The 13,407-nt window shown below is 36.3% G+C and overlaps 3 protein-coding genes across 5 annotated transcripts; all 3 read right to left on the minus strand.

Annotated features, from left to right (window-relative positions):
* Positions 1–1,389: 1,389 nt before the first annotated feature.
* LOC148072242 (phospholipase A and acyltransferase 3-like) lies at positions 1,390–8,283 on the minus strand. 2 transcript variants are annotated; one of them, XM_087798815.1, is made up of 5 exons: positions 8,254–8,283; positions 2,759–2,803; positions 2,572–2,665; positions 1,713–1,984; positions 1,390–1,646 (listed from the first exon to the last, which is right to left on the minus strand). In XM_087798815.1, the coding sequence occupies exons 2-5, from the start codon at positions 2,789–2,791 to the stop codon at positions 1,578–1,580; spliced, it is 468 nt and encodes a 155-aa protein (XP_087654941.1). In that variant the 5' UTR covers positions 2,792–2,803; positions 8,254–8,283; the 3' UTR covers positions 1,390–1,577. The 2 variants fall into 2 exon arrangements, with proteins under 2 accessions (XP_087654941.1, XP_087654940.1); XM_087798814.1 differs by lacking the exon at positions 8,254–8,283 and adding an exon at positions 3,605–3,849.
* Positions 6,109–7,617, minus strand: LOC148072243 (phospholipase A and acyltransferase 2-like). Its single transcript, XM_087798813.1, has 4 exons — positions 7,583–7,617; positions 7,396–7,489; positions 6,656–6,924; positions 6,109–6,589 (listed from the first exon to the last, which is right to left on the minus strand). Exons 1-4 carry the CDS (start codon positions 7,613–7,615, stop codon positions 6,497–6,499), a joined length of 489 nt encoding a protein of 162 aa, XP_087654939.1. The 5' UTR covers positions 7,616–7,617; the 3' UTR covers positions 6,109–6,496.
* Positions 8,284–9,375: 1,092 nt separating the features above from the next.
* LOC148072244 (phospholipase A and acyltransferase 3-like) lies at positions 9,376–13,391 on the minus strand. Of its 2 annotated transcripts, none has more exons than XM_087799415.1 (5): positions 13,309–13,391; positions 12,972–13,002; positions 12,776–12,884; positions 11,772–12,034; positions 9,376–10,220 (listed from the first exon to the last, which is right to left on the minus strand). In XM_087799415.1, the coding sequence occupies exons 1-5, from the start codon at positions 13,389–13,391 to the stop codon at positions 10,098–10,100; spliced, it is 609 nt and encodes a 202-aa protein (XP_087655541.1). In that variant the 3' UTR covers positions 9,376–10,097. The 2 variants fall into 2 exon arrangements, with proteins under 2 accessions (XP_087655541.1, XP_087655542.1); XM_087799416.1 differs by having other exon boundaries at positions 13,226–13,319.
* Positions 13,392–13,407: the final 16 nt, after the last annotated feature.

Here is a 13,407-nt window from a genome sequence, read left to right on the forward strand (position 1 = left end):
ACTGATAAACTACATTAGCATTGATTCCCGTTCTGCTAATAATCTTGGTTTGCGTCATCATTTCATGTCTCTCTGGGGTGTGTGGGGTCACTTTGAGAAAACCCCATCAGTGACCTCACGTTTATGTCACTCAGCCAATCACACATCGCAGAAAAAAGTGAGAGAGAACTGCCATCTTTAGGTATGATTGTCTTTGTGTGTGATAATGATTAGTTGGTATTAATTATAGCTTATGTCCTGGTGAAACCATATTAAGTAGGTTAAAAAAACGAAAAAAAACATTTGTGTTTCAAGAAATGATGTCAAATGCTACTAAAATGATACAAAAACATTTTTCATTCTAAAGCGAGACGACACTCACCTCCGCTCAGTCCTGAGACGCAACAGCAAGTGAAACAAAGTTGGTTTGGACTGAAACGTTGTCCAGTTCGACGAGTCCTACTCCAAACCCCTTCTTCTCTCTCTCTTTCAGGTTGCACGCAATCTTAATCTTTATTTTAAATACTTTATGTTTGAACCGAAATATGCGAATTCATTTGTTTTCAGTATAGAATATAGATAAAATATACAATGTATTAACCAATAAAGAATAAACCAAATAATCCACAATCTAACCTGGTAAGAAATCTAACCTGAATTTAACCCTGAGTGCATAGAAAGTACCAGGTCATGATGTAAGTGTAAAGTGAGAATTAAACGTGTGAAAGGCTGACGAGTGAAAGAACAGGAAACATCTTTGCTGTGAAGAGGAACTGAACGCTCCAGTCTCCAACCGCAGAACTGGTCTGATGACTGTCCATGTCTTGGTCAAACACCCTAATCTGCCCTGCAACCTGACATGAACCAACCCACAACAAGGTCCGGGTCCATGGAGCCAATCCGAAGCGTCCTCGCCCAAGCTCGACTGTATAAGAAATGACTGTTTCTGTGATTCTGTCGTCAGTTGGTAGGATGTATCTGAGAGTTCCTCGGGTAACAGTCGCTGACCCAGAATTCTGTGTCATAATCTCCTTCTGTTGTTAGAATAAACACAAGTTCTTTTAAAAGTTTGCCTTCTGGTTCTCTTTGAGTTCGAAACAACAAGCGGGAGATACATCGGGAAACTGTACTTCCAATAGCAGTCATGTCTTCAATAACACTTAAATGACTCTTTAATGAAAAAAAGTTTTTAAAAAGCACTGACGTCAGCTAAGAATGAAACATTGATTAGTCTCTCGTTTCTCCTCCATGTACTGGCTCCTAAAGCAGCCAAACCTCTCGGATGAGAAGTGAAACGTCTCCTAGAACACAGTCCAGTTGACTCGCTTTTCAACTACTGGAATTGATTTTACTTCTTATACGCTTTTTTTCCACAAATGGCCGTGAGGCTGACAGAAAAAAAGTCTACAGTTTTTTGTGTTTTGAGTATTTTATTTGGTTTTTTTAAATGCCAAAAAATGAGAACAGAAACTGCACCGAGAAATTCTTGATCATCAGAAGATTATTTGGTTGGAAAAACAATCAGGATATTGAAGCTCATCGTCTTTTATGCCCATTTCAAATTTTTTTTTAGTGGTGGTGGTTTTGTCTTTAGCTCTTTAAGCAAAATCTAATTCGTTTCCAACGTTGCGCAAGAATCCTTCAGCACTGGTCTTCGCGGCATCTACCTGCAGACGAAAAGAAATCAAATAAATCAAGTTAGAAGAATGACGAGACGTGACCACATGTCTTACCTGTCCTGATTCTTTCTTGCCATAGCGCATGTTGTTGGAAAAGTGCTCACAGTTTTGTCTAGTAATTTGATAGGGCAGCGTCTGGCCCACGGACTCAAGCGAATCCTTCACGATGTCCTGAGCAGGTCGAGGCGGATACTTCTTATCCAAGTAGTTGCCAATGTTCCACTTGTCCTTTCCTGCGACAACATCCAGCTTCTGTTTCTTCACCACAGCTTCAAAGTTACCGGTCACTGACTTCCTACTGGCACTGCCTGCACTTGAAATCCCATCTGGAGGAAAGAAAAGGCACTTTTAGCATTTCACTAAACGAGCATTTTTCTTAAACTCATCAATGTGTCTGTCCTTCATTCCACCACCACGTACGAGGCTGGGGAGGGGTCAGTTCATCGGAACACAAAAACCCCTAACATTATAGTATATAAGTGTATAAACATTGATTCTACTTCATGCATGCTTACGCCCTCTACAGGCTATCGCACACACTTGTAGAAATGTTACCACTACAACAAAAAAAACAAGAGTCCCACATGTGTTTAAACTTTACTTTTTTGCCCGTTGATTTGTGATTCCAGTCCACATTTGGGTCCGCCTCATTCCCAGACCTTATAACCTGCTGGTTATTAACTGTCTCTTTTTGTTTTTGTGTTAAAACGGAAACATTAAACAATATTCTTCTACTAATACAAATATTAATAAAAGTTACAAAAGTATTTCATTTACATTTGTATACATATAAAACATTTTTTTTAATGGAGGTGCATAACTGTACATATGTAGCATAGCTAAGTACATTGTTGTCATGATCACATATGATTGTGAACGTGTGAATGTGACCCTTTACCTGAAAAACACTCACCTGGTGCAGTAACATGAACAACAGATTTGTCTCCAACGTACACGCCCCAGTGTTTATAACCAGGTCTATGAATTTCAACGAGGTCTCCTGGTTTCTAAGAAAAAGAAACCAAAACAGTTCATCAACAAATAAACATGAAGTATTTTATCCAAAGAAAGACTGACGTCAAAATACATGTCAGACTCACCAAGTCTACAGAACTGGATGTTTGACTCTCCATGTTTGATGCTTCCTGTTTGAATGAATCCATTCAAATGAATTAAACTCATAAAACTTAAATATATTTGTACATTAGAACATTTTAAACACACGTTTGTTTTTTTATCTTTGCTTTGATATGACATCACATTCTAAGATACAAACGATCGAGATAAAAAACAACTTGTTTATTTCTTTTCATCGATTTTTTTAACGATAACATATCTGAACATTTTCATACTTTAAAAAACATATTTTTTGTTTTATTGTGTTTGTGATCTATTTTCTCCGTTAGTTAGTTTTATTTTTGGATTGACAAGTAAAAATGATTCGTGGTTCGTTCAAACACATGAACATGTGGTTTTTATTCAACTAAGAAGTACTTCGTATTTATTCTTTTTTAGTTCAAAAATAACCATCAACAGTGATGAGTCTGTATGTTTGTAGAATTCTTCACACTGATAAACTACATTAGCATTGATTCCCGTTCTGCTAATAATCTTGGTTTGCGTCATCATTTCATGTCTCTCTGGGGTGTGTGGGGTCACTTTGAGAAAACCCCATCAGTGACCTCACGTTTATGTCACTCAGCCAATCACACATCGCAGAAAAAAGTGAGAGAGAACTGCCATCTTTAGGTATGATTGTCTTTGTGTGTGATAATGATTAGTTGGTAGTAATTATAGCTTATGTCCTGGTGACACCATATTAAGTAGTGAAGACATATTCTAAAGTTTAAAAAAACAAAAAAACATTTTGGGTTTCAAGAAATGATGTCAAATGATACTAAAATGATACAAAAACATTTGTAATTCTAAAGAGAGACGACACTCACCTCCGCTAAGTCCTGAGACGCAACAGCAAGTGAAACTTGACAGTTTTATTTATAGGAGCAGGCAGAGGGATCGTCAGAAGCAGTCCAGGAAACCACAAACAGGAACAGATCCAAAAAACAGGTCAGATGCACAGGCAGGCAGAAAGGCGAGAAAACGTACCAGAGCCAAAAAAACGGAAAGTCAAAACAATCTCGAATCAGGAGTCTTTAACGTGAAACACACTGATAGGTTATGATTATGAACGTGTGACCTTTCTGTGTGATCTATGAATTTCAATGAGGTCTCCTGGTTTCTAAGAAAACGAAACCGAAACAGTTCAGCAACACAGAAACATTCCAATGTGTTGATGTCAGACTCACCAAGGCAAATATAGATAAAATATACAATGTATTAACCAATAAAGAATAAACAGAACGATCCACAGAGTATAATCTAACCTGGTAAGAAATCTAACCTGATTTAACCCCGAGTGCATAGAAAGTACCAGGCCATGATGTAAGTGTGAAGTGAGAATTAAACGTGTGAAAGGCTGACGAGTGAAAGAACAGGAAAAATCAGTGCTGTGAAGGGGAACCGAACGCTCCAGTCTCCTGACGTGAACCAACCCACAACGAGGTCCGGGTCCATGGAGCCAATCCGAAGCGTCCTCGCCCAAGCTCAAATGTATAAGAAATGACTGTTTCTGTGATTCTGTCGTCAGTTGGTAGGATGTATCTGAGAGTTCCTCGGGTAACAGTCGCTGACCCAGAATTCTGTGCCATAACCTTCTTCTGTTGTTAGAATAAACACAAGTTATTTTAACAGTTTTCCTTCTGGTTCTCTTTGAGTTCGAAACAACAAGCGGGAGATACAGCGGGAAACTGTACTTCCAATAGCAGTCATGTCTTCAATAACACTTAAATGACTCTTTGATGAAAAAAAGATTTTAAAAAGCACTGACGTCAGCTAAGAATGAAACATTGATTAGTCTCTCGTTTCTCCTCCATGTACTGGCTCCTAAAGCAGCCAAACCTCTCGGATGAGAAGTGAAACGTCTCCTAGAACACAGTCCAGTTGACTCGCTTTTGAACTACTGGAATTGATGTTACTTCTTATACGCTTTTTTTCGCAAATGGCCATGAGGCTGACAGAAAAAGACTACAGTTTTTTGTGTTTTGAGTATGTTATTTGTTTTTTTTAAATGCCAGAAAAATAAGAACAGAAACTGCACAGAGAAATTATTGATCATCAGAAGATTATTTGGTTTCAAAAACAATCAGGATATTGAAGCCTGTCGTCTTTTACGCCTATTTCTAAAAAGTATAAAATTACATTTCTATGTTTAATTGACATGTTTACACCAAACAATGAAAGGCCATCAGTGGTTTAGAAAGTGTCACTGAAATGTATTCGCTTCACTATTTTAGGTGCAAAACATGCTCAGTGGTGCATTCAGGTACAATCGGAAGTTTTATCTATTTTTCCATAGTGGTGGTTTTGTATCCAGATGATCGGGAACCAAAAGCAACCGCTGCCAAACCCACAAAGATTCCTCCTGCAACAGCCACCACGGTCAACGTGGTCATCCTGGTATCTACCTGCAGACGAAAATAAATCAAATAAATCAAGTTAGAAGAATGACGAGACGTGACCACATGTCTTACCTGTCCTGATTCTTTCTTGCCATAGCGTAGGTAGTTGGAAAAGTGCTCACAGTTTTGTTTAATAATTTCATAGGGCTTCATCTGGCCCACGGACTCAAGGGAATCCTTTAACAAGATGTTTTCCAAAACACTGACAGTGAAGCTCCACAAAAGTGAAAGAAAACCATAAACTTATCACAGTGCTGTTAGAGTGACATGATAACAAAACAAGTGAATGAATCATTAACTATTGATCTAACGATTAAGAGACACTTTCTTTCTGGTCCTTTTTCAGACTTAAAAAAAAAATGTAGACAGTGATAATCAACACAGAATCACCTAAAATATTATTATTATATTTTTATTTTTTTTATTTTTCAATTTATTTTTTTCAAATATCGAAAGGTTGAAATAATTTAAAATATTCAATATTTGTTATATTTTAATTTCAATTATTCAATATTTTTAAATTCGTAGCATTTTAAATTCAATATTACAAAATATGAATCTTTTTTAAATCAATATAAAAAAACACCATCCAAAACCAAACGAGTACCGAGCTACTGGATCATACTTGCATGAAACGATCAGGTGACGTCATCACTGCTGCATTAGATTTACATATATTTAGATATATTTACAAGACAAAGCATCAACTTTGTTTTAAAACATCTTAAACTACACCTCACAACCAGGGCCGGGTCTAGACAGGCATGTATGAGGGGGCAGCCACAAATCTTGAGGGGGGCATTGTGCTGTTACTTACTTACTTACATGTAAGTTTGAGGGGGCACAACATTTATTTGAGGGGGCCAGGCCCCCTCTTGCCCCTGCACCTGACAGGTTTGAAGGTGATCTCCTAGAACACAGTCCAGTTGACTCGCTTTTGAACTACTGGAATTGATGTTACTTATACGTTTTTTTTCGGTGGTCATGAGGCTGACAGAAAAATACTACAGTTTTTTGTGTTTTGAGATTTTTATTTGTTTTTTTTAAATGCCAGAAAATGAGAACAGAAACTGCACCGAGAAATTATTGATCATTAGAAGATTATTTGGTTTCAAAAACAATAATCATTTTGAAGCCCGTCGTCTTTTACGCCTATGTCCAAAAAGTATAAAATCGCATTTCTATGTTTGATTGACATGTTTACACCAAACAATGAGCGATCAGTGGTTTAGAAAGTGTCACTGAAATGTGTTCGCTTCACTATTTTATGGGCAAAACATGCTTTTTTTTATAGTGGTGGTTGTTTTGTCTTTAGCTCTGTCATCGGGAAAGGATCAAATTCGTTATTAAAAAAAAGGCAATGGCAATGAATCCTCCTGTTGTCACACCGATCACGGTCTTCGCGGCATCTCCCTGCAGACAAAAAGAAATCCAATAAATCAAGATAGAAGAATGACGAGACGTGACCACATGTCTTACCTGTTCTGATTCTTCAATGCCATAGCGTAGGTTGTTGGAAAAGTGCTCACAGTTTTTTGTAGTAATTCCATAGGGCACCGTCCAGCCCACCAGCCCAAGGGCCTTCTTCACGATGACCTGAGCAGGTCGAGGCGGATACTTCTCATCCAAGTAGTTGCCGATGTTCCAGCTATTCTTTCCTGCGACAACATCCAGCTTCTCTTTCTTCACCACAGCCCGTTTACAGGCCGAGGACATCATACTGCCACTGCCTTCAGTTGGAATACCATCTGGAGGAAAAGAAAGACACTTATTTATAGTATATAAGTGTATAAACATTGATTCTACTTCATGCATGCTTACTCCCTCTACAGGCTATCGCGCACACTTGTAGAAATGTTACCAATACGACAAAAGAAACAAGAGTCCCACGTGTGTTTAAACTTCACTTTTTGCCCGTTGATTGGTGATTACATTCCACATTTGGGTCCGCCTCATTCCCAGACCTAATAACCTGCTGGTTATTAATTGTCTCTTCTTTTTTACGTTACAAAGTAAACATTGAACAATATTCTTCTACTAATACAAATATTACTAAAAGTTACAAAAGTATTTTATTTACATTTGTATACATATAATAAAAGCTATTTTTTAATGAAGGTGCATAACTGTACATATGTAGCATAGCTTAGAACATTGTTGTCATGATCACATATGATTATGAACGTGTGAATGTGACATTTTACCTGAAAAACACTCACCTGGTGTAGTAACATGAACAATAAAGCCATCTCCAACGTACACGCCCCAGTGATTATAACCAGGTCTATGAATTTCAACAAGGTCTCCTGGTTCCTAAGAAAAAGAAACCAAAACAGTTCAACAACAAATAAACATGAAGTATTTTATCCAAAGAAAGACTGACGTCAAAATACATGTCAGACTCACCAAGCCTGCAGAACTGGATGTTTGACTCTCCATGTTTGATGCTTCCTGTTTGAATGAATCCATTCAAAAAAATTAAAATCATAAAACTTAAATATATTTGTACATAAGAACATTTTAAACAGACGTTTGTTTATTTTTCTTTGCTTTGATATGACATCACATTCTAAGATACAAACGATCGAGATAAAAAACAACTTGTTTTTTTTCTTTTCATAGATTTTTTTAACGATCAAACAATAACATATCTGAACATATTCTTACTTTAAAAAACTTTTTTTTCGTTTCATTGTGTTTGTGATCTATTTTCTCCGTCAGTTAGTTTTATTTTTGGATTGACAAGTAAAAATTATTCGTGGTTCGTTCTTCAATCGTTTGATTTTGTGTTTAACATGCGATGGATTACATTAAACTATCATCAACACCATTTCTTAACCCCTGTGTTATCTCCGGGTCAAGGTGACCCGAAGGCCCGGGAAAAAAATGCAATCCCTAGTGTTGTTTCTGGGTCAACTTGATCACAGTCCATAAATCAAATTAAAGTCCTTAAAAGGTGACCCTTACCTCTGCTTTGGAGCCGATGTAAAACAAACATTTGTGTTTGAAGAAATGATGTCAAATGATACTAAAATGATACAAAAACATTTTTCCTTCTAAAGAGAGACGACACTCACCTCCGCTCAGTCCTGAGACGCAACAGCAAGGGAAACAAAGTTGGTTTGGACTGAAACGTTTTCCAGTTCGACGAGGCATCACCTACCAAGTATGTAGCATTGAAAAGAATATCTAATTGCTAATTGAAAAAAAAAAAAAAAAAAGGCGTATCAGGATGATTCTGTAACAATCGTTCATTTGTTATAACAAGAAACACAAACTTACGTAAACATTTTAACATTGAAAGAACCTGTACTGAAAGCGTCTCTTTCAGAATTGAAAAAAATAAAATAAGATTCTGAGAATCCTCTTAGAGAGCTGCTTACGTTCTTAAAAAAAAAAGAAAAAAGTTAGGAGTGAGTATCTTCATAGTATCTTAACTTTTGAATACTTGTAAACACTAGTTACACGGCCCAGTCAGAGATATCACCTCTGACTTGGTTCAGATCTCGACTGAAAGTGAAACACTTTAACAAGATGTTTTCCAAAAGACTGACGGTGAAGCTCCACAAAAGTGAAAGAAAACCATAAACTTATCACAGTGCTGTAAGAGTGACATGATAACAAAACAAGTGAATGAATCATTAACTATTGATCTAACGATTAAGAGACACTTTCTTACTGGTCCTTTTTCAGACTTAAAAAAAAAAGATTTTAGACAGTGATAATCAGCACAGAATCATCTAAAATATTATTATAAAAAATAGTTTTTTAATGTTTCAATTTATTTTTTTCAAATATCGAAAGGTTGAAATAATTTAAAATATTCAATATTTTTAAATTCCTAGCATTTTAAATTCAATATTACAAAATAAGAAGCTTTTTTAAATCAATATAAAAAAAAAACACCAGCCAAAACCAAACGAGTACCGAGCTACTGGATCATACTTGCATGAAACTATCAGGTGACGTCATCACTGCTGCATCAGTTTAGATATTTTCAAGACAAAGTATCAACTTTGTTTAAAAAACATCTTAAACTACACCTCACGATCCATCTGAAGGTCAAAGGATTTAAACATGTAAAAATGTGCGAACTTTTCGACAGGTTTAAGGTGATTTGCAGTTTTATTTTTTGTTAAACTTCCTCTCAAACAAATAAGTCGTCCAGACAATTAGTTTAAAAAAAAAGAATACAAAAATGCTTCTCGATAAATTAAGTTTATTTTTACATTTAAAACTGGGTGTTACAAACTTCAGTGAAAATGCCATTTATTAAAATATCCGCATCATGTTACATTCATGTAAAAATGCTTCTTTTTTTTTTTTTTTAAACCAATAATCACACACAATGCACACACATCAGTATTTAGAAAAAAGTTAACACTAGCTGACACCTAACTTTTGTTAACTTTTACCCTGTTAAAAGTCCACGGCAACAATCAATAGAAGTTCATGCTGGAGTTGGCACGGGTGAGTGGGCTGTTGCTCTATAGACCATGTGTTTCTTCACAAACCAAAAGTCAAAATGTGGAATAAAAACATCATCAAAGTGACCATTTTAAAGTCTGTGAGTTAAAACCATATTCACAAGCATCCTTGCTTCACGTTCAATTGGATGGTAGCAGGTTGACAAAGTGTTCCTTATTGGTATATAAACTCACAGAGATCATGCTTTTGTTGTCGTTTAAAATCGTGTAAAATGTTGTGATCACTTCCCACTTGTTTTATAAAGAGTGAAAAGTCAGATGGAAAGTTTGATTTTACGTACTTTACAACGAATCTAACGATTGTTGTTTTCCAGCCCATGTTACATTGTAAACAACAGGAAGTACATTTTTTTAAACGGTAAGTCGTCAGTTATCTTGTGCAAATATCTTGTGATTCTTCGCTGGTGATGAGTTGGTTGAGCTCAATTCACGGGTCACTGTTCGTTCTTTTTCTCTCTTCTGCTGCTTCCCAAAAAAGCTCCGACCAGAGCCACGACCCCAAAACCGACAGCGGCCGCAAAACCTGTCAATATGGCCAGCTCTCCGGCCTTACACACCTGTGGACACAAACAAACACACAAACACATAAACACACAAACACACAAACACACAAGCACACAATGTTAGATGAAGTCTTATCTACAGTGAAAACAGTCGTTGGTAGTTTGGATTTAAAACAAGCTGTTTGTTTTGTTTCTTAAATATGGTCACAAGCAGCTGCTGTGTAGCTAATAATAGCATAAACTATGGTGGCCTAGGAAGTGCAAATGAAAAATTTTAAAACCATTGAAACAAATTTACAAACTATTAAAACCAATCTACAAACTATTGGAACAAATTAAAAAAAACATTGTTTGAAACGAATTAGTTTCAATAGTTTGTACATTTGTATCAATAGTTTGTAAATTGATTTTCCAATAGTTTGTAAATGTGTATCAACTGTTTGTAAATTGATTTTCAATCGTTTGTTAATGTGTATCAATAGTTTGTAAATGTGTATCAATATTTGTTAATTGTTTTTCAATATTTTGTAAATGTGTATCAATAGTTTGTAAATGTGTATCAACAGTTTGTAAATTGTTTTTCAACAGTTTGTAAATGTGTATCAATAGTTTGTAAATTGTCTTTCAACAGTTTGTAAATAGTTTTTCAATAGTTTGTAAATGTGTATCAACAGTTTGTAAATTGTTTTCCAATAGTTTGTAAATGTGTATCAGTAGTTTGTAGATCGTTTTGCAATAGTTTATAAATGTGTATCAATAGTTGTAAATTGTTTCAATATTTTGTAAATGTGTATCAATAGTTGTAAATTGTTTTTCAATATTTTGTAAATGTGTATCAATAGTTTGTTAATGTGTATAACTAGTTTGTAAATTGTTTTTCAATAGTTTGTAAATGTGTATCAGTAGTTTGTAGATCGTTGTTCAATAGTTTGTTAATGTGTATCAACAGTTTGTAAATTGTTTTTCAATAGTTTGTAAATGTGTATCAGTGGTTTGTAGATCGTTGTTCAATAGTTTGTTAATGTGTATCAACAGTTTGTAAATTGTTTTTCAATAGTTTGTAAATGTGTATCAATATTTTGTAAATTGTTCTCCAATAGTTTGTAAATGTGTATCAATAGTTTGTAAATAGCTTTTCAATAGTTTGTAAATGTGTATTGGGTTTGTAAATAATTTTTCAATAGTTTGTAAATGTGTATCAATATTTTGTAAATTGTTCTCCAATAGTTTGTAAATGTGTATCAATAGTTTGTAAATAGTTTGTAAATTGTTTCTCACTAGTTTGTAAATGTGTTGCAATAGTTTGTACATTTGTTTCAATTGTTTGTAAATATGGATCAATAGTTTGTGAATTCGTTTCAACAGTTTGTAAGTGTGTTTCATGAGTTTGTAAATGTGTTTCAATAGTTTGTAAATCGTTTTTCAATAGTTTGTGAATGTGTATCAATTGTTTCTCAATAGTTTGTAAATGTGTTTCAATAGTTTGTGAATTTGTTTTAAAAGTAAGTTATTATGTATCTCGAGTTTGTTCATTTGTTTGTAAATATACTTTCAAGACGACGTGAGCACCATATTTGATCTCACCGCCTCATCTGCCGCACGTACCTGCCGAGACTCGGCCTCTCCGTAGCGCATTTCGTTGGCAAAGTGCTCACAGTTCCCCCTGAAGACACAGTAGGGCAGACTCTGGCCCACCAAGGCACAGGCCTCCTCCACGATGACCTGAGCGTGTCGAGGGAGATACTTCTTATCAAGGCTGTTGTTGACTCTCCACTCGTGTTTCCCCACGACAGCCCAGAGTTCCTCCTTCTTCACCAGAGCCTTGTCGGAGAGGATGGACATCATACTGTTGGCGCCTGGAAGTTCCGCTGCACAGAAACACCAGATAAAACTTAAAATGGACTTTTCTCTCTAAAAACCGAAGCGGTCCTGCCAGATTTCCCGGGTCCGCCCTGAGGTTCCTTTCCTAGGAGGACCTGCCCTGAACACCTCAGAAGACATAATAACGGTACTGACTAGTCTGTCAGGCTGAAGGACATCTCGTCTGACACTGTGGTGTGCAGTACAGGAGCACCTCAGGGGACAGTACTGGCCCCTCTTCTCTTCATTGTCTACACTTCAGACTTCTGCTAGAACTCCGAGCGGAGTCTCGTCTGTGGTTGAAGCTGGACTCACTGGTGACAAGAGAAACTAATGTCCATCATGGATGATGAGGTCATCCTCTGAACGCTGTCATCAGTGAACAGATGGAGCACGAATGCTCCTCCCATGATGCAACACTAATAGACTCAGGGGCTCATTCATTCCTCATGTTATTAGACTTCATAACTCCTGAGTTTTGGGGGTAGGAGCAGAGTGTATCCTTGTAGGTCTTTGAGTGGTCTCTTTATATTTGCGCTCTGATACCTCTTTGCACTTTGTTCTTGCTTTTATGAAACTTGCTTTACCTTCTATTGTCTGCTGTGAACTGGAAACCGAATTTCCCGAAGGAGGGATTAATAAAGTAAATCTATATCATGACGTCTGCTGTTCGTAACTGAATCTATACTCAAAAAAAATAATGTAGATCTTTATTTAAATAAGAGATTTGATAAAAAAGCAACACTTACATGGCGGAGCTAGATGGACGAGGAAACCGTCACCAACGTACACCGCCCAGTGTTGATAAGAGCCACGGAAGATTTCTATCAAGTCTCCCGGCTGTGGTTTATCACCGTCCTGTGAAGGGAGAAACACATTTAAAATAATGATAATAATAATAATAATAATAATAATTGACAATAACTACAATGTTGTGGAGCTTACCATTGCCAGAGACATGTCACCACTGACGTTGCTGGAAAACAATTATTTTGTATTAATAATCAGTTGTATATTTTTGAAAATACAACAATAACAAACACAGGTGTAAATCAAATCCCGGATATAGTCATTTAAACACGAAAATAAAGGATCCAGTTGGACACGTATCTCTTTCGACCTTGTTTACATATCGCTACTTTGTTTACTCGTATATGACGAATAACGTGGAACTACTGAGGTCACATTTAAACACCTACGCAGTTGTTATTCGACGCCGGAGAAGATAGAGACGATGAAAGGGAACTATTTTTGCTGTCGCTAATATGACGTCATAGCGCACCTTAGTGAGGAGAGATCAGCTGGTCTGGAGCTCAACGGAACCTTCACAATAAAAGCCTCGCCTGAGCTCAGTGACATCATCATATGTAGAGACGATCAA

Source organism: Callionymus lyra, chromosome 9 (genome assembly GCF_982586985.1).
Source record: "Callionymus lyra chromosome 9, fCalLyr1.hap1.1, whole genome shotgun sequence".
NCBI classification, from domain to species: domain Eukaryota; kingdom Metazoa; phylum Chordata; class Actinopteri; order Syngnathiformes; family Callionymidae; genus Callionymus; species Callionymus lyra.

What these genes read in the sequence shown, in the direction of transcription:
- LOC148072244 (XM_087799415.1), bottom strand. Translation starts at nt 13,391, where the DNA reads ATGATGATGTCACTGAGCTCAGGCGAGGCTTTTATTGTGAAGGTTCCG. An exon ending in GCTGATCTCTCCTCACTAAG is followed by an intron (nt 13,003 to 13,308) that starts GTGCGCTATGAC and finishes ATTGTTTTCCAG; the next exon opens with CAACGTCAGTGGTGACATGT. An exon ending in GTGACATGTCTCTGGCAATG is followed by an intron (nt 12,885 to 12,971) that starts GTAAGCTCCACA and finishes CTCCCTTCACAG; the next exon opens with GACGGTGATAAACCACAGCC.
- LOC148072243 (XM_087798813.1), bottom strand. Translation starts at nt 7,615, where the DNA reads ATGGAGAGTCAAACATCCAGTTCTGCAGGCTTG. An exon ending in TGTTCATGTTACTACACCAG is followed by an intron (nt 6,925 to 7,395) that starts GTGAGTGTTTTT and finishes CTTTTCCTCCAG; the next exon opens with ATGGTATTCCAACTGAAGGC. An exon ending in GCATTGAAGAATCAGAACAG is followed by an intron (nt 6,590 to 6,655) that starts GTAAGACATGTG and finishes TTTTGTCTGCAG; the next exon opens with GGAGATGCCGCGAAGACCGT.
- LOC148072242 (XM_087798815.1), bottom strand. Translation starts at nt 2,791, where the DNA reads ATGGAGAGTCAAACATCCAGTTCTGTAGACTTG. An exon ending in CATCCAGTTCTGTAGACTTG is followed by an intron (nt 2,666 to 2,758) that starts GTGAGTCTGACA and finishes TCTTTTTCTTAG; the next exon opens with AAACCAGGAGACCTCGTTGA. An exon ending in GCAAGAAAGAATCAGGACAG is followed by an intron (nt 1,647 to 1,712) that starts GTAAGACATGTG and finishes TTTCGTCTGCAG; the next exon opens with GTAGATGCCGCGAAGACCAG.